Source organism: Corvus kubaryi, unplaced genomic scaffold (genome assembly GCF_017639235.1).
Source record: "Corvus kubaryi isolate FWS band 111438036 unplaced genomic scaffold, C.kubaryi_AGA036_p1.0 37322, whole genome shotgun sequence".
Lineage (NCBI taxonomy): Eukaryota > Metazoa > Chordata > Aves > Passeriformes > Corvidae > Corvus > Corvus kubaryi.
This window is the reverse complement of record NW_024581101.1, coordinates 6599201-6623700: the sequence shown is the minus strand read 5'-3', so window position 1 is coordinate 6623700 and position 24500 is coordinate 6599201. Positions and strand designations below refer to the sequence as shown.

Below are 24500 nucleotides of genomic sequence, written 5' to 3'. Positions count from 1 at the left end.
AAAGGGAAACTGAGGTCCAAGAGGTGCACGGATCCCTGAGCATCACTCCACAGCCTGATGGGGCGATGCAGCCCGCACTGACTCAGAGCACCCACGTGGCACAGTTAGTAAGTATTTCTCTACTAAATCTTGATAGAGAAAGACTGTACTTGCCTGAAGTGTGGTGTGATAAATTAACGTCAAAGCTAAGTGTACTTTCGTGGTGTCCTTGGGAGAGTTGGAAATAGAAGAGGACTGCCTGTCCTGGAGAAGTGTAAAATGCTGACAGATCTGTCACTTGTCAGTCCTGTACAGCTTTTGTGAGACAGTTTTTCAAAAGCAATCAAAGGCAGCTTCACTCCTTAACTGGGAACAGCTCTCAGAGCATCTCATCTGAAAGTGAGCACACTGGGGCAGCTCTAACCCAGTGCACCCCTTCTCCCCTGCCCCCTCAGCACACACCTCTGTGCTCCCATCAGCCTCAGTGATAACACACATGAGTTCTCTGCTAACAGTTACCTTGATTTTTTCACTCTCTTTCCGCACTTGCTTTGCATTTTCGACAACAAAGACGTTGCTTTTGTTCACTTCGTTGTCAGCTCTGTGCCTCAGCCAGTCCTCGTACCCCTAAGGCACGGACACAGGAACACAAACTTGTAACAAAGCAAGTAAACTAACGAAAAGGGAGGACTGAGGATGAGAGGGACACGTTAAAACAATGAATAAGGCAACCAGTCCTCAGACCTCCTTCATGCCTGACAAAACATCAACCAGAGTAGCTCAGACTGAATCAATTTATTTTAAAAACTTCATATGCATATTTGACAGATTCAGAACAGATTAAAATAACACAAAAATAATCTATATGTGGGGCATGCAACGAGCAGCTAAACTACTGTAACACATTTCTATTATTCTCAGTGCTGGCAAGAACAGACTGATAATATGAATAATACACTCAGCAGCCTGCAGCTCTTTCCTATGGTAACGCAGGATGACACTCTTCCTCTTCAGTCTTTACTGGAAGAATACAACACTGAGATTTGAAGCAGATAGATGTTATTCTAGCTCTCCCTTTCCAGCCCTCACAGAAGAAACTTCTTTTATTATTCAATAAGGAAATTTTAAATGGCATGTGTGCCTGTGATGGGAGGAAAAAGGTCTTTTAACACTGCAAGGAGATGAGGACTACATGTTTTCAGGGCTAGCTGAGTGGCTGAACAGAACCTGTCCTTTCCACCTACCAGCATGCGAGCAGAGCGTGGGCTATATTTGGAGCACGTCTCTGCAAGGACTCAGAGAGCTCTTCTAAAAAGAGGAAAAACATTCAAGTAACACCAGAACTACAGCAGAAAGCTTTACTGACCCTCAAGGCCCGCTTACAACAGCACAGAGGTGTTTTACATTGCCAGAACAGGAGACACCAATAACCACACTCAAAATGCAGCCTCTCCTGAAAAGCACCAGTGCACATCTCACCCTCTAAGAAGGGGTGCACCAAACCTACAGCACACGGTGGCTTCTGAGTATATTTAAATACATGTTCATCATTTTCTCTACATATCCCAAAGAGCATCTGCTCCTCCCCACACTGACACCGTACCTGTTTGATAGCTGTGACAGTGATGACAAAGAAGAGCGGGAGGCCACTGGTCACCGGGCTGGTTGGGGTGTCCACTATCACCTGCGGAAAGAAAAATGGATTGCTGAGCCCTGGTTTTTAGGCAGTAGAAGAAACCCAAAGCTTTGGTTATGGGGGGAAAAGGGTGCTTATCCCACTGGGGCAAGTCAGAGCCTAGCAGAAGAGAAAGGGAAGGAAGGGCTGGTTATGAAAGGGAGGGCAGTACCAGTCATCTTGAACCACTGACACTTGGAGGCTAAAAATAACACCCATCAGCCCAGATTACCTATGAAATATACTGCAGAACAGAACATGAATATTTAAGTAAAAGAGAAATCCAGGCTTTGTCTTTAAGCTCTCAGATTTGGAGTTCAGAGCATGATTTAAGCACCATGGCTGCTCAGGGGCCTTGGGGCAGAGAGCTGGATCCTTCCTGAGCTCACTGCAGTGTTCGAGCCAGCGCCATGGTAAAGACCAAGCCCCTTGATCACTAATTAAACCTTCGGGCTGTTCTTTCTGACTGTACCAGGCCTTGGCCCAATGGGTAAGGATGGCAGAACAGGTTCATAAGTGAGAGGGAACACCTTCCACCTTCCAAACCAGCACTCCATAAATCGGTCATTTTTCCTGCTGTTCCTGGAGAGAACGGGAGCACGAGAGGCAGATGATGAGGGCTGCAATGAAAGGGATGGGGAAACTCAGCAGAAAGGCTTTGTGTCCCCACAAAGGGACTTTGTCTCCTGTTTGTGCTTCCCCAGCATGCTCACAAACAGCAGTATCTGGATATCTATTGTTTCAGGCTGCCTGTAAAAAGCTGTGTTAAGGACAGGACTCCTCTTATCAGCTACGTAGACATTTTTGACTATGAAATGCTGTACACTGCAATATTACCCCGCACTACTGAACCCAGAGAGAAAAGCCAGAAGATTCTGAAGTGGAAGAGATACACCACAAGAAGCAGCCAGATAAATGGCATACTAGTTAAGCAGCAGGAAGGTAAACCAAGATAAACACCAAAAATATTTCCAGGCACACAAAGCCCTGGCTCACTCAAATGGGATTAAAATGTTTCCAAGCAGAAAGTCTGGTAGAAACCACACTTTGGAGGAACAGCCTCGAGTGAGGATAGTGCCAAGAGTCACACAGACACACTGCACAAGTGATGGCCACTCACTGGGGCATTATCATGAAGTTTCAGCCAGTCAGCCAAAAGTTACCTTGCAAAAATTGGACAGATCTAGGGAATCCAAGAAGAACTTTGGCTTTCTGCTGAGAAGGACAAAATTGAGGACCTCCTGCTGCCCAGCAGGAGAATTTCCTACACTGGACAAGATGTAGTTGTATTTATGTAAAAAAACAATACCATGTCTGTCCACACAGATATAGGATTACAGATATAGGAACACAAATACCAGATGAAGTGCCTGGAATAATTCACATATTTGGAGTTTGGACTCCCTGCAAAAATCCCCTGGCTGGACAGTACTCTCTCCCCTTTGTGGATGGTGAAAAGCTGAGGGGACACACAAGCAACAAGCCAGGACAAAGGCAAACATCTGAAACTATTTTTGAACTGGTTTAGGACTTGAACAGCTTGATTTGAATCCACTTAAAAGTGGCAAAGTCCTCCTGTTACTTAATAGCTTCTTACAAGATTCCTTAGGACACTAAGGACCACACTTTCCTCCTCAAAGGGACACTTTTCACTCCTGCTACCTCCTAAAATAGCTTACTGCCACCAGCTTGGTTTGTCTACACTCTGGGACTGTGCTCCAGCCCCTTCTACCGGGAGGTTCCCTGCAGATTCCTGCAAGTGCTGCAACAGATGAACCAAAGAAACAACAATTTGTATCCCTATTTGTGCACAACGTGTTTTATGTTTAATGCATGTACTTTGTCTTACAAAGAGCGGGATCTGGAGGCACAGAGTAATAGATGTTTTGATAAAGCATTTTACAACAGGCAGAGCAGATGCACCCGAGTGCTGTGACACTTCACTCCTCGTGCAGAACCAGGTAGGACAACCCCATCAATTTTAAGAAATTTAAAGATAAGCATGAACACTTAAGATATAGATGGCATTTTTCAAGGTATAACCCTTGGCATTTAAAATGAATGGAGTGGCCCTGAGTGCCTTTTTAAGGCAAGTGACGTCTCCAGAATGACAAGCACCTGGGGGCAGGTGGCTGCTCTCTACAGCAGCCAGTGGATCAGTGCTGTCAGGCTGGGTTTGGCTCAGTTGCGTTTGTTTTTTCTCTAATAGACCACGAGGGCTGCTTCCTGATTTTAGAGGTGCTCACAGAATAAAAACAAGGAGGAACAGCCAGGCTCTTCTCTCACCTGCATAGACCTATGCCTAAAATGGGCAAGCAGCTAGACTGAAACTCACTTTGTAACTATAATCAGGAATATTTCATGTTCTCCATGGCCAGAGGGTCAATAGATAAAATGTAATAGCACGTCACTAAGTGGCCAGCTACACAAAAAGGACATCCTGACTCCAGGGTATCGCTTCAGTTCAAGGCAAATTACAAATTGGGTCTGACAAAATGGAGCAACGCCAGCAAAATGAAGAGATGGAGGCAAGCCAGCTGACGCCAGAGTAAATTGGCCTTTCATGTCACACTGCCAGGAGGAGCCACACGGCTGTGTCTCGGGATCCCCGCTCCTGCAGCCACCACCAGAGTGACTGGAAACCAGAACCCTTTACAGTAGGGATAAAACAGTTCAAGCACTCATCTTTTAACCTGCAGCCTGGGAGAGAGTGATATCCCAGTCCTGACCCACCAAAACCCTGCAGAAGCCACACAACGCCTTTTTATTTGTGGGGTAGAGCTCTGGTGCCTCTTTCCAGCCCTAGAGCTGGCTGTGTGCTGAGCCCCAGACCTGAGGATTTAAAATGTGAGCAAAGGCATTGCAGTGATTCTCCCAAACTCCCTTTGCCCCAGTGCATTTTGACAGCTTGCTTTTCTTGGATGACAGAACAGAAAATGAGTATTCCTCAGGATCTGCCCCTTCATACAAGCCACAAAGCAGAGCACGAAAAGTTTGTGCCTGCAATAAATCTGCTGCTTTGCCCATGCAGAGCAACTTCCTGAAGCTTCAGGTTTCCAGAATTCATCTTACGCATTTTCTGAATTTTACTGAGTACATCCTATCTCTCCTGCTTGCCTTGAAACTCATCATACCTGAGACATAAAATATCGTATCACTTGGGGAAATATGAAACAGAAGTAGTAATGGCGACAAAAAAACCAGATCTTAATTGTATAGCATCAAGTGTATTTTCAGTGGTTGAATGATCTTAACAGTGAGAATTAAGACAGTTTTTCAATGTTCCAGCAGTCATTCAAACCCCACCTCAGATAGGCCCAGATATTTTAATTATTTTTACGCCTTGGATGGTGTGGCAGAATTATAACACAGCTTCCAATTCAACAAATTCCAAACCTCTTATAAGCACAAACAGTCTTAAATCTCAATTCTTGTTCAAGCTATGTTTAACATCAGTGTCTAAATAAAACTCACTCTTAGCATCACAGCTCTTACCTGCACGAGGAAGATGATAAGGAAGTAGAAGTTGGCAATTCTTCTAAACTGCTCAAAAAGGTTCTTCGGGAGGAAATTCCAGAGGGTGTACTGCGGGGAGAGAGGGGGACTCACAACCAGACCAAGGCACGTGGCTGACAGGGACTAGAGCTACCAAAGGGAATGATCTGCACAGAGGAGCAAAGGAGCTCTCCTTTAACGTGGCAAGGGAAGCACAGCGAGGCGGCTGAGCAGCCCTGGCGGGCCCCAGGCAGAGATGCAGGTCCTGGATCTAAAGCCAGGAGCACAGGGCAGCTGGATGCAGAGACACCACCATGCTCTGCTTCGGCTTCCAGCTCCAGCTCTCTGCTGGAGCACCGAACCCTGGAAGTGCCTCACTGACAACTTCCAGAAAGGCATTTGCAGACACCTGCTTTCATTACAACATAATGTACAGTGGATAAATTTTTTCCAATTCCCAAAACCATCTTAGAGCTGCTTTTGTTATTAAAAAAAAAAAGGCAAAAAGCCATGCTGCCCATACAAACTCAGTATTAGGTTGTGCTTCATTATAATTTTAAGAAGGCTGCTGAATCATTTCATTTACTTTGGAAAGCATGTGGAATTTAGGAACAACATGGAAAATAATGGGTCTAATATCTATCTTTCAGTCTGTCTGGAATAAAAAAGAATAAGCAGCCAAGTCTCAAGACCAATGTCCATTTAATTATAAAAGAGACTGGTAAGGTCCCAGGCCTAGCAAATATAAATGGAAAAAAAGAGCAAGGACAACATTCAAAACTAAATCAAGGAAGAACTAAAATTAGTGCTCAACCAAACCATTTTTCAGAGAGGGAACTGAGACAGGGGAAGGTGTCCTCGCTGAAGGCCCCTCCTGTGTGCCAGGGAAACGTCAGTGGGAATGCTACACAAGTTAAACATGGACAGACTTAAAACTTTTCCCAAAAATAAACTCAGACATAAAAACAGATAAGATCCAGGATGTATAAAAAAAGAAAGGAGAGGGGAAAAAAACCCCTTAGAGCTCAAGTACAGCAAAACTGAAGCCCAAGTGTATGCTGAGCATCATGAATCCTAGGCACTGGGATACGTATCCAGCTGTGTTGACAATATGGAATGCCACTTGTTTGATATTTTACTCGAATTGGCTTCAAATCTTTTGAAATAGCTTCATGAATGTCATGGAAAAAAGCTAGGCAGAAAGCAGATGGGTGTCATCACAGTTTTCCACCATAAACAAAAGCTGCATTAATACCATATGAATGTTTCCCCCCCTTTCATCCAAAGGGATAAACAGAGCATGGTTATTTTTGCCCTATCTCAAGAGAGAAAAATCCCATAGAACCAAAAAAAAAAAAAAAAAAAGTGAATCACATTTTTATGTCCCTTTATAAAATAATCCCATTCCCGTTTGCAAATCTTAGTTGCTGTTATCTCATGCTGTATTATATCTAAGCTGTCTTTTCTTCCCAAAGGGAATACCAGAAGACTTTAAAAAACACCAAAAAAAAAAAAAAAAAAAACCAAAACAAAAAAAAAACCCCAACCCCACAAAATCGATGTGTCCATGTGCTTTGCTCTCATCCAGCCAACAAGAAAGGAACTCATACATGCCCCAACCAGCATTTATAGGATGAAAAAAAAAAAAGCAAGACTACGAGAGAGACTGGAGCTGTGTGTAAGGGCTGTACCAGGCTGCTCCACTTGCAGATGGACCTTTACATCCACCCTTGAGGAATTCAGAGTCTCTCCATTTCCAAATCCCCCACCGAATAAAAGCAGGGTGAGTACCCGAGCAGCCATCACGCACACGGTGCAGCTGGACGAGCAGGGCGAGCTCACCTTGGAGGAGACGATCCTGTTGTCGCAGAACTTCTGTGCCACGTACGCCTCGGTGTCCGAAACGGGGCGGTGCCCGACCACCACGGTGCGCGTCCCCACCCGCTTCTCCTCCCCAGCACACTGTCGGGCAGCCAGGAAAAGGAAAAACCAGCTTTTAGCTCAAAGTAACTTAAATATTTGTACTAATAGCTTCCAGCTTCTCAGTGCACCGCGCTGTTCTTTGGAAACAAGGCAGCTGGAACTCAAAAATTCACCTCTCTGCCCCAGCCAAAGCACAAGAATGGAGAACACGTAAGGTCATTCAGCAAAACTCAGGCCATGCTGAGCCTCAAACACACCTTTGCTCAGCCATCAGCTCCCAGGACCACAGCCTGTCCTACACCCCACCAGGACAGGTCACTGCACTCCTGCCCTGTGCAGGACAGCTGCTGCCTGTATGTGCAGCCTGTGCCAGGTTATTTTTTCCTCTTGAAGAAGAATATGTCTTTATTAAGGACCTCAAGTCACTAGGAATATAATTTATCATCCACACATCTCTTCCTAGTCCTGACCTGGAGAATCCTGCAGCTCTGTGTTTATTCACTGCGTGGAGGACGATGGAAACTGCACCCTCCCTTATCCTCACTCTTCTGTCCAACCCTCAAGCCCATGCAAAACGTCTCACCACCACACTGGTACACACAGATTTAGCACTTAGCTCAAAAAACCAAAAGGGTCTTCTTCTGCTATTTAAAAATCTCAGCTAAAATCTCAAATAATGAAGCAGACAGTTTCACATCACAAACTCCTCAAGATGACACACAGGGTGCTGGGAAGCCAGCTGGGCTTGCTGGGGGGTTAATTTAAAGCAGAATGAGATGTCACAAGTGAATGTCAGCCTCATGTCATGGGGGCTTGATGACAGCCCCACTGCTCCGCAGCAGCATGAGGGGAACTGCAGCGGAATAACCTCAGCAGGGAAGCAGGGCTGCTCTGCAGGAGGACAGCAGCCCTTGCACAAAGCCACGAGACACCTGTGATCAGCAACACGGGGCTCCAGCAGAGACCCAGCCACCCCACAGCCCTTCCAGGCTACCCAGGGGACGTGACAGCACCCTGCGAACTACAGACACATCCTCCGGATCCAAGGGAGAGGATGTTAACACATAGTAAACAAAACATCTGAATGCACCAAAACTATCAGCGCTCTTCTATTTTAATGTGACTCTTAAACATCCAAGTTCCAACTTCTTGTAAATTATTTTAAAACCTTTCCCAACGTGTGACAAAGCCAAGGGCAGGCAGGTCCCTGCCAGTGCCTGCAGCCCAATGGAAGCTCTTGAGTGGATGAGGCAGCACTGCAAGCTCTACAGCCTCCAGCTCTGGCCTGCACAGCACACTCAAGTTTCTCAGTGGACCAGAAAACTTTATGTTCAAAAACAACAGAACTGTGCAATACTTTAAAAATCAGCTTTTCATTCTGTCCAGGTTCCCCCTTTCATATAACAAAGTGTTCTTGCCACAGATGCTCACAGCCAAGGGAGAAGACCTGGCTGGCACCAGGAAGCATTTTGTGACGCTGAACTTAAAATTACACAGTGCATTTAAAATGCCCACTAACAGCAAATGAGTAAAGAGGGGAGGGGGGGGAAAGAGTGGTGTTAGACCGGGGTAGGGTTTCCTTAGAGTTAAGGTTTTGAGCTTTTAAACATTAATAGAGAAGACATTTGTCACAGTTTATGGTTCAAGGGCATTAGCAGGCAGCAGGGCTGCTAAAACACCAGCAGATACTGTTCATACTCCACTTCATACTAATCCTCAACCCTACAGCTTGCTTGCTTTGAAACCCCACCAGAGCAGGTGTCAAAAATGCCAAATCCCTGTCCCGTGTCAGCTGCCCAGCAAGGCTCAGCCTTCTGCAGATGGATGCTCCTGGAGTGCCCTGGAGCGGCTCAGCACCCCCTTCTCCAAAGGGCTTATCACACACAGCTTGTCAAGGTGCAAACAAAACCCAGCTAGAGGAAAGGTGCTCTGAAGAAAAACATGCTAAGACAGCAAGGCCTGGGACTAACTGCTGCTTGGGGAAAGTGTCAAAACCAAAAATTTAAACAGCTGAAACTGATGGACCTGGAGCAGCAACAACTGAATGGATCCTGTTGCACCAGGAGCAGGATCTGCCCAAAGGAAGCAGCAGCTCTTCCTTTCCCTGGTCTCCCACCCACGACTGCAGCATCTTTAATTAAAGAAGTGTTTTTACACCATGCCTATACCTGGGGAGGTGTGCTGACCACTCGGACTACAGCCATCCTCACACCTCCAGTGGCTGATGCTTAGAGCAGCAGGAGGAAGACTCTCAAGCCCTACACAACGTCCCTGCACCTCCCGACAGAGCCAGCAGCAGCCACCAGCACCCCCAGCAGGGACTGGGCTGGGCTGGCACACACTCCCAGCTAGGGAATGCCACCTTCCTCCCAGCCACACCACCACCACCCGTAACACCAAACCAGCAACTCTTCCTAACTAGAAACTAGACCCAAAAAGGGTTCCCTGATGTATCTGCTGCACTAGGGAGGTGCCAGCCGTGGTCTCACCAACCTGTGCCCCAGGAGCAAGAGGCAGAGCCATCCACCCACGCCACAGTGGTACCAGGCAGCTGAGACAGATGTCCCCACGTCTGGTCCCCGTCGTGCCCCGTCCAGGATCTGGAGCCAGGCGTGCCTGGCGAGCATCCCTACAGCACAAGGAGGAAGCAACAGCTTCCCCTGCCCATGCCGCTTGCAGAGCACTGGGAAGGAGCAGGGTGAGGGTTTGCCAATCACATGCACTGGCATGGAAACCACAAAGTTCTGCTTAAAGCACTTCTGAAAAAGTACACACGAGTATTTCCTGACTATCCACAGCTGGCCATAGAGAGCATGGAGTATGTGAAGCCTCAGAGCAGAGGAGAGCCCACACCCAGGTGTGGTGTATTGGCTGACCAAGCCACACCGAGTTATCAGCACCAACTCCTGGGAGGGCTTTCACCCTCAAATCCCTTCAGTTATTCATCTGCAGCATCACCTACAAAGATGAGTAACACCACAGTAACAGTGACACTGTAACTCCAGGGTGCACCCCAGCCCTCTGCGGGGGCTGCAAAGGGAGAACCCCTCCATGCTCTAACCAGGCTCCCACCACTCACAGCATTTCATTTCCCATTCCTCAACCACCCCGCGGTGTGACACCTTCCCACAGCCGCACGAGAAGCTGGAAGGCTTCACACCACATCTCTCTCTTCTCCAGCCTCCAGAAAGCGAGCGCACACCAGACGCCTGCAGCAAGAGGTGCTGGCTGAGCTCAGCAATTAAAAGCTCTCACTTTGACGAGCCCAGCTCGGCCGCTCGCCGGGTCGCTAATAGATTGCTACGTCTTAATAACGGTTCGCAACAGAGACTTAGAGGGAGATTTAGGGAATAACTGCCAGGCTTTGGGGAAAATTATAAAATATGCAGATTAGCAGGGAGAGGATTTAGACGACTTTTTCTGACTGCCTTTCATTAAAAAGTTTAATTCTGATGGCAAAAAAAAGAAGAAAATATTACTTGGATACACTTCAAGCAGCTGCCTCTTTGCCTTCTGGGGTTCTACAAAGCCCACAGTCCTGGAGTGAGCTGGTGCAGGCAAACACCAGAGTTTCTCCTGCTGTTTAGAGCCAAGCCTGCCAAAAGGATTATTCAAGAAAATAAACAATTGCATTCCCCTCACAGGCACTTTCTCACCTCCCTGGGCTGGAGGCGTGGCATTTGCATGAGCATGGGGAGAAGCAGAGCTGTCTGCAGGGATTAGCAGTGTCAGACTGGTCACAGTCTCAGGACAGTGCCAGGGATGCCACGCTGCATTCTCCCACCAAGCCTGGAGGATCTGGGGATGCTGGTAGGTGACCACAGACCCATCTGCTGTACCATGTCCCTGCAACGCAGAAGCGCTCCCAGCAGCTGGCAGACACGCAGCAGCACCAGGGGGACACCGCAGACGCCAGGACTGAGAGGAAGGAGGGAAAGAGGCATTTTTGAGCAGAGCCACTATCCTGTCTGCATCACTTGAGGCCCAGCCCCAAAGACATTGGTCCCTCCTGCAATGTTTCAAGCTCCAGTTCAGAGCTCCTGCTCCACTCCCGCCGTGCCTAGCCAAGCCCATCAGCGAGTCCATCCTTCAGCAGGGCATCCAAACCAGCTTTCTGCTGAAGGAGCTCAGCTGGAAGACACCAGCCAGAGAGTCAAACACAAATCACAGGAGATAAAGATGAAGCGGGCGAGGCTGTTCTGCCAGGAACATCCCTCAAGCTGGCAGCTGGCTGCCCATCCCAGCTTTGCCCCTAGGCAGGCCCAGGTGCCCGGCTGCAGTGATAAATGCCTGCACTGATGCATGCTCTGCTGCACGCTCGGCAGGGCCAAGGGCTGCTGCTGCAGCACCACCCTTCTCATGCCAGGGAAAAGCTCACACATGAATGTATTTCTGTCAAATGCTTTGACGTAACCCAACCTTCCCATACTTGCACCTTTTATCAAGCCCACGTACTGCCAGAAGCAGCAGTTCTGAAATCAAGGCATTAGGAAGGATAATGACTATTTTCTTACATTGCCCAAACTCAAAAACCCAACTACATGCCCATGGAAGGTCACCTGAGGCTCGGCATTTCACTATAAATTTTTCTTTGGGGAGATAAGAACAGGTATGATTTGAAGGCATCAGGCCAGCAGTAAAAATGCCCATGGATGCAATTAATAACACGACATATTGATGACTTGAAGCTATTGGAGCATCTCAGAGACGGCAGAATTACATTTGCAGCCCACAGCAGACCCCAAATTCTCTGCCTGAGTTCCAGCAACTGCCCCCTCGTGCCTCTTGCCCCTTCTCCACGTGTGCCCTCCTCCCACAGGAACATCCCTCCCCAGCACAACAGCTCCCGCCTGCTGTGGGGAGCAGCTCCTCTTCACCACCCTCCCCACTTTCTGGGAATCCATCACATCACCATGCACAGGACCCAGATGGCACCAGATAAAAGTTGCAAGCATGGGTAAAAATTAGCAAGCCTGGGTAAAAATTAACGGAGTTAGACTGAGTTCAACACAGAGGTGAACCTGTGCTCTGCAGCCACCGCTGACAAGGAGCCACTTCAAGTGGACTATTTCTAGGGCAGCTGCAAAACAGAGTGTTTAATTATATCCCCCATATGGAAAGCAAGTGTCTGTGCTACCTTCTGGCCCTGTTTCCAGAAAAAAACAGCAGCAGAAGAAAAAAAACCACCACCATTTGATTTACTACAGTTCCAGAAAGCACCAAAACCAGAACTAACTCGTAAAAAAACCTCTCCTTTCATGTTTGCTGAAGATAACTTTAAGCCACAAAGTAAACACAAATAACTCATAGAAAACGGATCTAATAAAAACCACAGGCATTTAAAAAAAAAAATCATCTGCTAAACCCAGAGATAATTATACAGTACAAGTACAAGGCTCAAGCATTTGAATGAAATCACAGCTTATATTAAATATATGCACTAGAAAGATCACATTACTTGGCTTCGATCTCATGAATAGTTTAAAGTCTAATTGCTCCTGTATTGTTCCATTTATCATAAAAGTAGTAGAGAAGGCGACCTGATTTACAAAAAAAGCTTGCAAAAATAACAGCACCTCCCAAAACAGCCTGTTCTAGCTCCCATTTCATTTAGCCTCAGAAGAACAAAGGAAAACACATCCACAATTCTAAAAAGCCTCCATAAATTTACCGTAACCTCCCCAAAACATCCATCAGCCTCGGGAAGTTGCTCAGCACATCAACCTCATTGCCCAACCGATATATTTTTAATTGAAATTTCTTCTTGCCAATTTTTCTGTGACTCTTTGTCCTTAGTCATTTCTATGAGGGTACAAGCAATGCTTTGAGAATACCCTGAATAATTCAGCAGCTCAGACTGTGCTTACCCACACCGACCACATATTTAGGCAGATCTCCCGATTCAGAGAGAGAACTCCATCGATCAGGATCGACTCCACCACTCTCTCCCTGTGCCTGCAGGAAGGGTCAGTAACATGCACAGACCTCGGAAAAAGCCAAACAACCAACACTGCATCTGAAATACTAAGAGCTCATAGGTCTGAGAGGATGGGCTGAAGGTGCACACCGCCCCATCTCCTTTCCCACTGGACAGGACTTTGCTGCTCATCCCTAAGCGGGACGGGAAGGCTGGTACCTTGGGAAAACAGAAGGTTGAAATTTAAACCAGTATCCCTTCTCCTGTGATGAGGCTGAAGCTCCCACTGATATTTCAGCCAGGGACAAAACATGACCACCAAGGAGTGACCGCTGGGTTAAGCTGGCTCCAGCCAAGGTGGGGGGCAGCAGGGGCAACCATGAGAGCCCCCAGACCAAAAGAATAAGCAAGAGGAAAAGAGGAGTCATGGGAAAAGAAGTACCGGGGGCTTTTTTACACCACAGTCAGTATGTGATGGGGCTCAACACCCAGACCTCATTCCTGGGCATGATAAAGCAGCAGATGATGAGCTCTAGCACAGCATCACTGACACAGATCACACCACCCTTAATGGAAACAGTGGTGCATCCAAGCAAAGGGCACCAGACAGAGCCCATCCCCACGTCCCCTCTGTCCCAAAGACCTGCTGCCTCACCATATGGTCTTACAGGAAGATCACCTTCACCAAGGACAATGGGGTGGGGAACAGCAGAGCCCAACCAGGCTGCGTTTCCTGAAAAAGCTGACTTAGCCAACAGAGGCACCAATAAAAGCAGAGACATGGCCGGGGGGAGAGAACAGGGGAAAAGGCTACTTGAAAGATTTAATAAGGGTGGAGAAAGGAAATACAAGAGGTTTTTTTCCCTAGGTAATAAATTCAAAGGAGGGCCCAGCCCTATCCTGGACTTGAGGAGTGCCATGGTCAGGGGTGACAGCTGTAAAGACCTTTTTTGGCACGGATTTTGTTTTTCCTTCTGGAGGCAGTCTACCCTCAAAGCAGGCAGTACTGCATCTTCCCAGCAAACGTGCCACAATGTCTGCAATCACAGCTTCTGTTTGGCAGCACTTTGCACAAAGTCAGGTTCCCAAGTGATGCAGAAAGCCAAACCCAGACGGGATCAACTGGGGCAGCGTTACCTCAGCGCTGCTGTTCTGCGGAAAATCTGTTGCTCCTGCTCAAACACAACCACCGACCTTCGGAAGTTTTCTGCATCTCAATTCTTTTTTTCCCTGCCCCGTTGGCAGCCAGGGTTATGAAACCATTGCTCATCTTGAAATACAGGCAGCAGATCTTTATTTTTGGCAGTCCAAAAGAAAAGTTCAACCAGCATGCCGCCAGCATATAAAATTCAGGCTCATAGGAACACTTCAGGCTCAAGAACAGAAAAAGGACTTTGAATAAGAGCCAAATGTTTTGCAGAGGTCACAAAGCAAATACAACGAGGTCTTCCTGTCTTCAGAACTCTTCCTCCCTCCTTTCCCCAGCTCAAGCTGTGCACATATGTCTGTTCATCGGGAGCTATTTTAGCAGGGCAGCAAGCTCTCCAGAGCAGTGATTTGGCCTGGCAAAAATTAAAATAAGAGCAAAATGGAAAGAACCTCCCAGTTTGCAATTGTCAGTGCTTGCATCACCCAGCAGAGGTATAATTTGTTGGTTTTCCCGTTGTTTTCTGGTCCTCTGAAAGCCTGAGCTCTTCAGTTATGGAAACAAAAAAACCCTAAATGCTATGTTATGCATCCCAGCTCGGCCAGACATTACTCTAACCTCTGCCACCTACAAACATTTTGCCCCTTTTTAAGTTTTCCCAGCATTTCAGAGCCAGGCTGCCAGCTGACTGGCAAGAAGCCCATTTCCCAGAGCAGTTTATTCCCTTTCCCCTGGGAAGCAAGCCTGCCTGGCTGTCCACACTCCAGGGGCAGAGGCTACAGACTGCCCTGCCAGCATGTATCTCACCACAGCCCCCCAGAAGCAAGGGCTGGCACCCAGGGCTGCCCAGACCCATCCCCCAGATGAAGCTTTGCCCCAGGGAAGCTGTCCTATCTCCCACACAACAGCCATGAAGAGGGATGGGAGGGCAGGTCCAGCCACAAGGACTCCCCGAGTTCTGCACCAGCATCCTGGGGTGCCCTCAATCCCCGACTGGGTATCCAAGGTGCCAGCATCCCCCCATGCTCCTCACTCACACTGGTTCAGATCAAGCTTTTCAACTCCAAAACCGTAAAAGCTGTGGTTATCTAACTCTGCCCCTTGCTGTACTACAGACAAATGTTTCCACAGAAGCAGCAGGAGATAAAAGGGAAAGAGGTAGAGAACACCTGCTTCACCCCTTGCTCCACAGCCCAAATCAGCTCCACACGACCCAGACTGCACTGGGAATATTTTCATTTCTGGGTACTACAGCGACCAACAGATTCATCCTTGGGGCTTGCAGGCACAGTCATACCAGGATACTGGATCAGTGAAATCCACCCAGTCAGGAGAGAAATCCTCACCATGTGGCCTAGAACTGTTTATCTTCAGGAAATCCTTTGGCTCCTGTTCCGGCTGGGCAAGGCAGAGCAGAGGCTGAGCGAGCCCCACACCAAGCACTGCCCTAAGAAAACAGCCTGGAAAACTGCAAAGCCACAGGGACAGGGAGCTGAGGTTTCAGCTGGCCCTGGGACATCGGGCTCAGAGCTCAGGGGGTTTCACTGTGGTCCACCCCAGCACCATCAGCTGCAGAAGCAAGCCCGTCCTGTGCTGGAGAGCAGGACAGCATCCCTGGAGATGACTCAGCCATCTCCATCCCATCAGGCTGTTTCCCCAGCCCAGCACCAAGACAAGGGCGTTCCTACTCCCATGGTTATCTGCACAAGCTCCTTCACCCAAGGTTTCCTCTCTCTGCCTGACTGCTTCCCACCCTGCACTAACTGGAAGGGTACTTGTTAGGTGGGAAGTCCCACTTCCATCCATTCAGCTGCACTGGGAGAAACCACCCCACGGAAATTATGTACTCCACAATACTAATTTGGCTGATACAAAGACAACAGCCCTCTGGGCATCACAGCTAATTTTACTGCACTCCCTCCCTGAGCAAACAATGTAAGAAAAGATGAGCTGTAAGGAAGGAGGAAAATCAAAAAGAATAAAAAACTTCCACAACTCAGAGTGAACAAAAGTGGCATGCAAAACACCACCCAAAGCAAACAGGAACAAAAATATATTAATGCTGCATTTCAAGGTTGGCTTTGGAGCCCCCCCAGTGCAGTCTGAGTCCCTACAGATAGCAGCTGCTTGGCTTTGTATGAATGCTGGGGAGGAATTACACAGAAATCATAATAAAAGATGGAAAGGCTCCTCACAAAAGTGGATTTTTTTTCCCCTGCATTTAATTTCCCGGCAGTGAGATTTATTTTTTTTATTTTTTTCCCCTCTTAAGCCAATTGAGACTCCAGCAACAGAGCACAGCGTTGCTGCAGTCAAGCAGTATTTAATTTGTATTACTGCTGAAGAGATCTTGGATTGCAGTACCAAAGAAGCGCTTCAAATTGTCTGGTCTTGCCTGTTGCACATCTTACTCAGCTTTTCTAGGTCCTTTATAGTACAAGAAATAGAGGATCCCTCCGTTTTGCAAATCAGTGCATTTGCCACAATACTGCACACAAATTGCATTGACCAAGTGAGCGATGTCTCTGTTTCCCACCTCCATCGTCTTACAGACTCTTGTTAAGGTGTACAGCACACTTTAAGAAGTGCCAGATGAAAAGATACTTTGAAAACACAGAGCAAGAAATTACCAAGCCCTCCATAAGAAAGGCTGGAGTCCTTTCACCTATCGATCCTGAAAATTCAGCTGAACACAAGAGCAAAAAGCCTGCAGCAAAGCATTACCCAGCAAAGGCCACAATGGAGTTTAACAGGAATCTTGTTCAAGATGGGGAAAAAAACCACAAGAAAAGCCTGATTTGAGAGCAAAATACCCAGCTAGAACAGCCTCGCAGGGGCTTACCCCTCCTTCTGCTGCAGGAGGAAAACAAAAAGCTCTTTACAAACAACTGGATCATGCACTAAGCTTTCATTAAGGAGGGCAGGACAAATGTCTCTGAAGCACTGTCAATTAGGCTGGATGTCCAGAGGAGATCTGCTTTTAGTCTAAATGGGCTTCAGCTGGAATTCCATCCCAAACAACATGACTGAGGTTTGGGAAAAAAAACCAGTGGAGTCAGCAGGATGCAACAGGTGCCCACGAGAGTGGACAAACTGCACATCACGTGCAGAAGGGGTTGCATAAAGAGCTAAAAATTTTAGAGAGTATTGGTTCTGATCAGCATCTGTGGCAGTGAGCATCCCTATGAGAGCATGAAAAATTATGGAGGGGAGGAGAAACAAAACCTAGGACTGCTTCCCTCCCACCAGTGAGCCTCAGCTCCTCTCCCCACCCCACTGTCCCACATGCAGCTCAATATCCAAATGCACTTTGCAACCATCAAAGTGGTGCCTTGTGCCAATCACTGCCCAGCAGCTCCTTGGGTTTTGGCCAAGCCTGAGAAAGAGCCCATAAGCAAAAATAAATATATATATATATTTTAATGCATCTCTGTATATTGCTTATATGTATATTTAATGTGCATATATTGCATGCATGTATATTTAATGCATATATATATTGAAATCACTGCAGCCTCTGGGCAAAACAGGCTTTTCCTGACCCAGTAGCCAAGCGGGAGCCAGGTGAGGGCAGGAGCCAGAGGAAACCTTTTAAAACAGGGAAGTTTCACTGTTTCCCCAGGCTACAAGTTCGTAAATCAAGCTGTAAACCAGTCTGCCACTCGCTGCCATCCCCTGCAGCGTACAGGCAGCAGCATCACCCTGCTCCCACAGCAAGGTTAAGGCAACCCAGGAACAGCTCCATGCTTGAGTCTTGGAGTTTATTGCAAAAAAGCAAACTTCTAACCACCCAAACCAAATGTTAGCCAGTTCAGGCAAACCTAGCAAGTAAGTCACTGGTCAGGTGTTGGATAATTCAGAGCAGTTCAGCAAACTGCAGTGTGATGGTCACACCGAGAGCAGCTGGGGCTGCGTGCTGGTCGTGGAGCCAGCCTGGGAAAAGGGTGCAGGGAGCCTCAGGAGAGCAGAACTACATGAGATTACTGTACAGTTATTTCAACCATAACTGTAGAAATGGCTTACAGTCATCAGCAACGTGAGCAGCAGTGTCCTTGCTACCTGTTTCCAACGAGCAGGACACCCTTCTGACTGAGGGCAGGGCAGGGTCTGAGCAGAGCCCACTTCACCATGTCCTTCGTGCTGTGCCCACTGCTAACAGCAGCCCAGGGGTGTGAGGCTCTGAGTGACAGCAGGACACAGCCACAGTCCAGCACCCTGAGCTGCTGGGAACCAGCCCTGCCTGCAGCCCACCATCTGCATGGTCCCCACAAGTTAGAGAAAGCTGCAAGTCTCCAGGCAAACAAGGGAAAACATTAAAAAAAAAAAACCCCATCATTGAACCTCAATACTACTTGGTAATTAAAGCGGGGGAAAAAAAAAAATCTTGTCTACTTGCAAGAGGTGAGGGAGCTGGCAGGGGCAGAGCTACAGATGTGTGCCAGGTTCTCCTGGCTCCTGCAGCATCACTGTGGGGCTCCAAGCCCAGGCATGGACACAGGTGCACTGGCTGGGGAGAGCACAGGCAGGTGAAGTCCACAACACCCTGTGTATCGATAGCACTGGCAAAACCTGCTCGGGTAAAACCAGCCCGTCCTTCCCAGACCTCAGCAAGCACAGAAATGTTTCTGAGAAGAGCAGCGAGAAGATTTCAGTCTAGATGCAGAGCTATTTTCTGAGATCACCTCGGGATAGGCTGTCCTGGCACAGGGCAGGAGCTGCTGCCCTCTCCCCTCAGCAGGGGACGCATTTGGGCAGAAGGCCACTGGAGTGACTGCCCAAGCCATGCAGGAAAACCTCCCTGCTGCCCTCCAGTCTCAGCACCCGCCTCCCACACACAGCTAAATACAGGAAACTCCCTAGAAAAACCCCCGAGCAAACATTTTCAGGGAAAGGCAAATGGGTGAACAGCACACTCTCACCCCAAGTTCCTTGGAAAATTCCCCCCTTCCCAGGCACCCCAGCAACTCCCTTACCCCTGCAATGCCAGCTCCTCTGGCAGGCAGATCTTGGCCACAGAGATGGTCCCCCACTTGGCCAGTCCAGCATTTTCTCAGCAAGGACAGTGGGTTTACATCTCCCAAGGAAACACAGTCCCACAATGCAAGGAATTACACATCTGGGATAAGAGATGGAAACATGGTGCCATGGGAGGAAGATGCTCATAGGGACCAAACCTGCATTGCTAAAAACATGATCACTGGCAGGCAACAACTGATTCGGGTATGAGGGTTTCTTCTGACTCACAGATACCATGAGTGCTCTCCATCAACTTTGATTTTAACTAATGCTTAAAAAAACCCCAAATCTCTCCACTAGAGACAGTTACAGCCAGTAACAGCAGCTTTAATCAGAAAGGAAGTGTACAAACCAAAGGCAACAGGATGAAATTAAAGGCAAGGCTGAAAAGCTTGTTACTAATAGATGCCCTGTTTGCTTTTACAAGTTTTATTATTAAAAGCAAAGTGCCATGCCTTCAGCTGCAGTTCCAGTCAGCTCCCAACCTTTCCCATACAGCCCAGACAATCACCATTACCCTTAGCAAAATACCAGCTGGGGACAAAAGTGGTAAGAAGGGAAGAAGAATAGAGCCAAGACAACTAATTCTCCACAGAACAGTTTCAGCATGCCACAGGTTTAATTAGAAGCATCACTTATCATTAATGTTTGACCGGTGCTTTCCAGCCCGCCCTGCAGTGATTTCCAACTTCCCCAAGCTTCAACTGCACACATGAACACTTCCATGCAGCCGTTTATCCCGGGCCAAGTTTTTTGTTTGATTTTTATTTATTTTTAGCCAAATAGTTGAGCTATTTCTGGGAATAGGTCTACAGTTAGGAGACACTAAAGAGGAAATGGTTACAGGAATCTGAGAAACCCCTATGTCCCCATATTCCCCAGAACTTGAGAAACTCCTGTGGCCCCATTTTCCACTTTGATGAAGGAGCATCAATAAGGGATCACAACTCTAAACTTTTCACAGTTCCAGCTTTCCTAGCTGAGCCTTCCTTGACTTCTCTGTGGTCAAGCATGGGCTGCCATGTGGCTGCTACAGGGGAACTGGCCCTGAGCACATGGAAGGCTGCTGTCACCTTAAACACATCTTACAAAATAAAATTTCAGCAATTTTCATGAAAAATTCAAGTGGCTTCATTAAAATCCACACTTCTGAAGTGTGGGATTTCTCCAAGCAGAACTGCCACCTGGTGTCACAGAGACACCCCAGCCCCAACCTTTGCTGCTTGCAGGTTTTTGTCACATCAATGAAAGCAAAACACTTCCTGCAGAAGCTGGCAGTCAGGTACAAGGTATCTGACATGCAGCCTCACCCTCCAGGTGTTAACATGGCTGGACTGGGGGGAAAAGGCAATTCTCACAGCTTCCAACTCCTACCTATAGTCATCTTTACTATTAGAATAGGAACTGCAATCACACACTAATGTTTGGTTCACATTCGCTGGAAAAAGAAAACAAGTGTGAAAGAAAATCACAGATCTGCTCTGTGTCCAAAAATAGATTTTATTACATGCTAAAATACTAAAGACAAGAGTGTAAATCAGCATCCTCCACCCCCAGACCTGGACATCTTTCACAAGCCATGCTCCAGCATGCCCCATGCTGGGCAGGGGCTGGCAGCCAAGAGTGGTCAGCCCCACACTGCCCAGTGCACCCCAGGGCTCTTCCCATCTGCCCCTGTCCCTTCTCACCCATTTCCCAGTGCCAGTGGGGAATTTACTTCCTATCTAAAAGGTGACTTTGGGCCATTTCCCATTTTCAGCCATTTGAATAGGTCCAAGCAGGGCTATCTTCCTGCAGGGCTCCAGGTAGACACTGCCCCACAGGGCCTCATAACCAAGCTGGGGGTACCCCCATTGCTGGCAGCTGCACAGGACAGAGGGATGCAGACCCCAGGAGAGGAGCAGCAGGAGAACATCACTGCAGCCTCCAACAAGGCAAAGGCTCAGAGTCACACAGGTCAAGCCCAGGGACAACCACTGCAAGCCCATCTAAGAGGCACCTTCTTCCCCAACACCAAGCAAGCACTGTTGAGAGCCAGCAGCTCACAACAAGCCCAGCACTCGCCAAACACCAGGGATTTACCAGGGCACAGGCTGCAAAGAGGATCAGACCCCAAGGTATTTAATTAAATGGGAATAACACAACTAAGGTCCTATTGTTAGGCACTGCACAAGTACTCAAACAGAAGAATTTTGCTCGCAATTACAGACTGTTTATTGTTTTCTTACTTATCCTGGGCTTTGAACACAAATAGGAGAGTACCAGAGCAAGGAACTGCACTGACTGCAGAGGCAGGAGACCCAGGGCAGAGCACCACGACAGGCGAGCATCAGCCCACGGGCTCAGCCAGCACCAGGCATCCCAAGAGGATGGAGAGCACCCTGGGGCGCTTCACCCACCATCCCAGCCTTCCTGGAAAGGCTGAGGAAAACTGAAAACAATGAGGGCATCAATAACTTCTCTTTCTGCATTTCTCACTTATTTCTTGCAACAGCCCAAGTGGGCACTGGCCCTGCAGCCCTGGCAGAGCTGTGGGGCAGAGCTGTGGTGCAGAGCTGTGGCCCCAGGGTACAGCTGTCTGCATGCTTCCAAGGAACCCAGGCAGAGTAATAAATGAGGAAAAGCACATTGTCTGTGACGCACAACAGAGGGACCAGCACTTCCCAGCAGGTCTGGAAGTGGACAGTGCTCGCCCCAGTGAAGGAGTGTGAGGAGCCCAGCACAGCAGTGACCCCAATCCTTCCCTGGACACCAACACACTTCCCCACTCCACACCCACATCCTCCCCACAACAGCTGTACGAGCAGCATGACACTAAAAATAAGACTCCAGCACTAGAATCTGTTTCCAAAAAAGAATTAAAGTTATATTTCAAGTTGACAGTATCTCCTAAAAGTGGATTAACCATGGCAATTCAATCCCACCTCCCTGCAGTGATCCCAGCCCCACTCTTCCTTTGACAGGGATTATTTCAGTGATACAAATTGAAGTTCAGAATCCAATTTGTTTCTGCAGAGCATCAGTCTGTACCCCCAGGTAGCTAAGCAGACCCACATGCACCACTCTACCCTTCCTGCTCTTTTTACCATCCTATTTTACACCCTATCCAGGATAAGAGTTTATAGGAGGGAAAAACAGAGCCACAAACAGTCATGTTGATAGGGCAAGTCACATCCATTGTGCCTAAGCTGTGAAATACAATTGAAAGCAGGATTTTTAGTATCTGTTGGTATTTACGAGCCTCTGGCAGACACCACACAGTGCAGAGGTTACAGCGTTTGTCTGAATAGCCCTATGGGATCTTAAGTGTGAGAAAATCTGCAGCCTTTAACAACTGCAGTGAATTCTGCAATGCCACTGCCACAAGATGAGTATCTCTTGAAGCCCAGCACTACCCATCCAGGACTGGGGGCAAGACAGCAGCTTGGGGATAGTTCCATGGAGATTGGCACGGGTTGCCCTCTCCTCCCATGGAGCAGGAGAGAGAGGACTGACCCAAGCCTATTGTGGCACCCTGCAGGGCTGGGGACAGGGCAGAGCTGCAGCAGCATGGCAGGAGCTGCTCTATCAGCCAAAGGGTGATATCGGGGGACCCGTACCACTTGCACCAGCTTGATAAGAAACAGCTCACTGCTGCTGCTGAAATGCTGCTTACAAAGCCAGGAGGTGGAAACAACGTCTAAATCCCACACCAACACTGCAGATGACCTGGCACTCTGTCCTGGTCTCTGAACAGAGCTGTTCCTCTAGCAAGAAAACCACCTCTACCCTTACAAATAGGTGCTGCAACAGCTCAGCCCTGCACTAAGCGTTTACAAATACCTGGGCTGTGCTCAGGATATTTTTTCTCCACCTCAAAGGACATCACATCCCAGCAGCACTGAACGTCCCCTCCCCACGCCGAGGGACTGGGAGAGGTGACACAGAGACTTTGTGGGACCCCGGGCAGGGCAGGGCTCACTCCTCACGAGCGAGGAGGGTGCTGGATCCAGAACCCGGCCAGGCAGCTTCACAGTTACCCGCTACAGGAAGCGGCCACCCAAAAACGCTTTTAACCGAACTCAGTGGAAATGCCTCAAGCCACAAATGCCTCCCGACACGACTGAGACAACAACTCCTGCTAGGGTGGGGTAGGAAGCACTTAACACAGGCAGAGCTAAACTCAAAAGGCATCAAAGGCAGCAACTCAGGGCACTGAGTTTCCATCTGTCCCCGAGGCTGACAAACAACCCAGAGCCCGCAACAGAAACACAGCCTACACACGGGAAATCAACCCGCGTGCCCCCCAGCCCCGCAGAGCTACCTCCAGACTTATAAAGGAGAATTAGAGTCCCTTGCGCTATAAGCCTGGAAAATCTGGCACAAATACCTCGCTCCAAACCAAAAGTGAATGTGAGAGCGCATCTCCCGGCGGCTCCGGCCCTGCGGGCAGAGCCCATTATCCCGGCAGGTAACGGGGTGGTGCCTCGGGAAGCGGCTCCGGAGCCTCCCAGGGTGTCGGGGCTGTGTTAACACCACTCACCACCGCCTGAACTCCAGGAACTTTGCTAACTACGCACTGCGCAATCAGTGACACTGCTGAATAAACAGCAGCGCCCGAAATGATGTTAAAACACGGGGTTTGCCACATTTGCTGTGGAAAAGGAAAAAAATGAGTAATTACAGAGTTGAGGCCAAGCAATGAGGTCACGGTGAAATCTCCGAGTAGCTTATGTGGCAGCGGGAAGGGATGGGGATGGGTCTGGCGGCGCGGAGCGTCGGCGGGGGCAGCCCCCTGCCTCCCACCCGGGGCAGGAGGAGCCACGCGGTCCGGGAAGCGCGCTGCCGGGGCGGGGAAGTCCCCTCCAACAGGTTTGGGGAAGGAAAAAAACAAGGTTTGGGCTCCGGCAGCAAAGGCAACTTCTGGAGGGCTCGCAGGGTCGGACTGAGCCGGGGCCCTGCGGGGAGGGGGATGCGCCCCGCGTCGAGCACCGCCCGCCCCGGTGGGAAAGCAAACGCAACACAGGGCAAAAAGACAATAACAGCGAACTTCTCCCTGCCCGCCGCCCCGGCCCCGCACTCACCAGGCGGCTGAGGCTGCGGCGGAGCATCGCGGCGGCGCCCGGCCCCGCCGCGCTCACCGCCGCATCGCCCGGCCCGGCTCCTATTCCGGCCGCGGGCCGCGCTCCGAGCCCCGCTCCATGCCCCGCTCCGCGCCCCGCTCCATGCCGCCGGCCCTGCCCGGCCCGGCCCCGCTTTGTCCCGCCGCGCCGGGGGCGGGGCCGCCCCGGAGCAGCCTGGGAGTGCAGGGCGCCGCCGCCGCCGCCAGGCGGAGCCACCGCGCCCGGCCGGGAGCGAGGGGGGCGCGG

General features: G+C 49.0%; 1 protein-coding gene across 10 annotated transcripts in view; it reads right to left on the bottom strand.

Moving 5' to 3' along the window:
* The window catches only part of ATP11C (ATPase phospholipid transporting 11C), a 55285-nt gene extending 30970 nt beyond the window's left edge, over positions 1 to 24315 (bottom strand). For 9 of the 10 annotated variants that reach the window (XR_006016318.1, XM_042029319.1, XM_042029312.1 and 6 more), the window contains exons 1-5: positions 24216 to 24315; positions 6992 to 7111; positions 5150 to 5239; positions 1583 to 1663; positions 499 to 606 (exon numbers count right to left, since the gene is read on the bottom strand). Coding sequence is in view for 9 of the 10 variants with exons in the window: in XM_042029319.1 (XP_041885253.1) it covers positions 499 to 606; positions 1583 to 1663; positions 5150 to 5239; positions 6992 to 7111; positions 24216 to 24242 (426 nt within the window). In the remaining variant the exon portion in view is untranslated. Of the gene's footprint in view, positions 1 to 498; positions 607 to 1582; positions 1664 to 5149; positions 5240 to 6991; positions 7112 to 12939; positions 13028 to 24215 lie in introns of those variants that run through there. The other variant, XM_042029320.1, reaches the window with a different exon arrangement.
* Between the last annotated feature and the right edge of the window lie 185 nt (positions 24316 to 24500).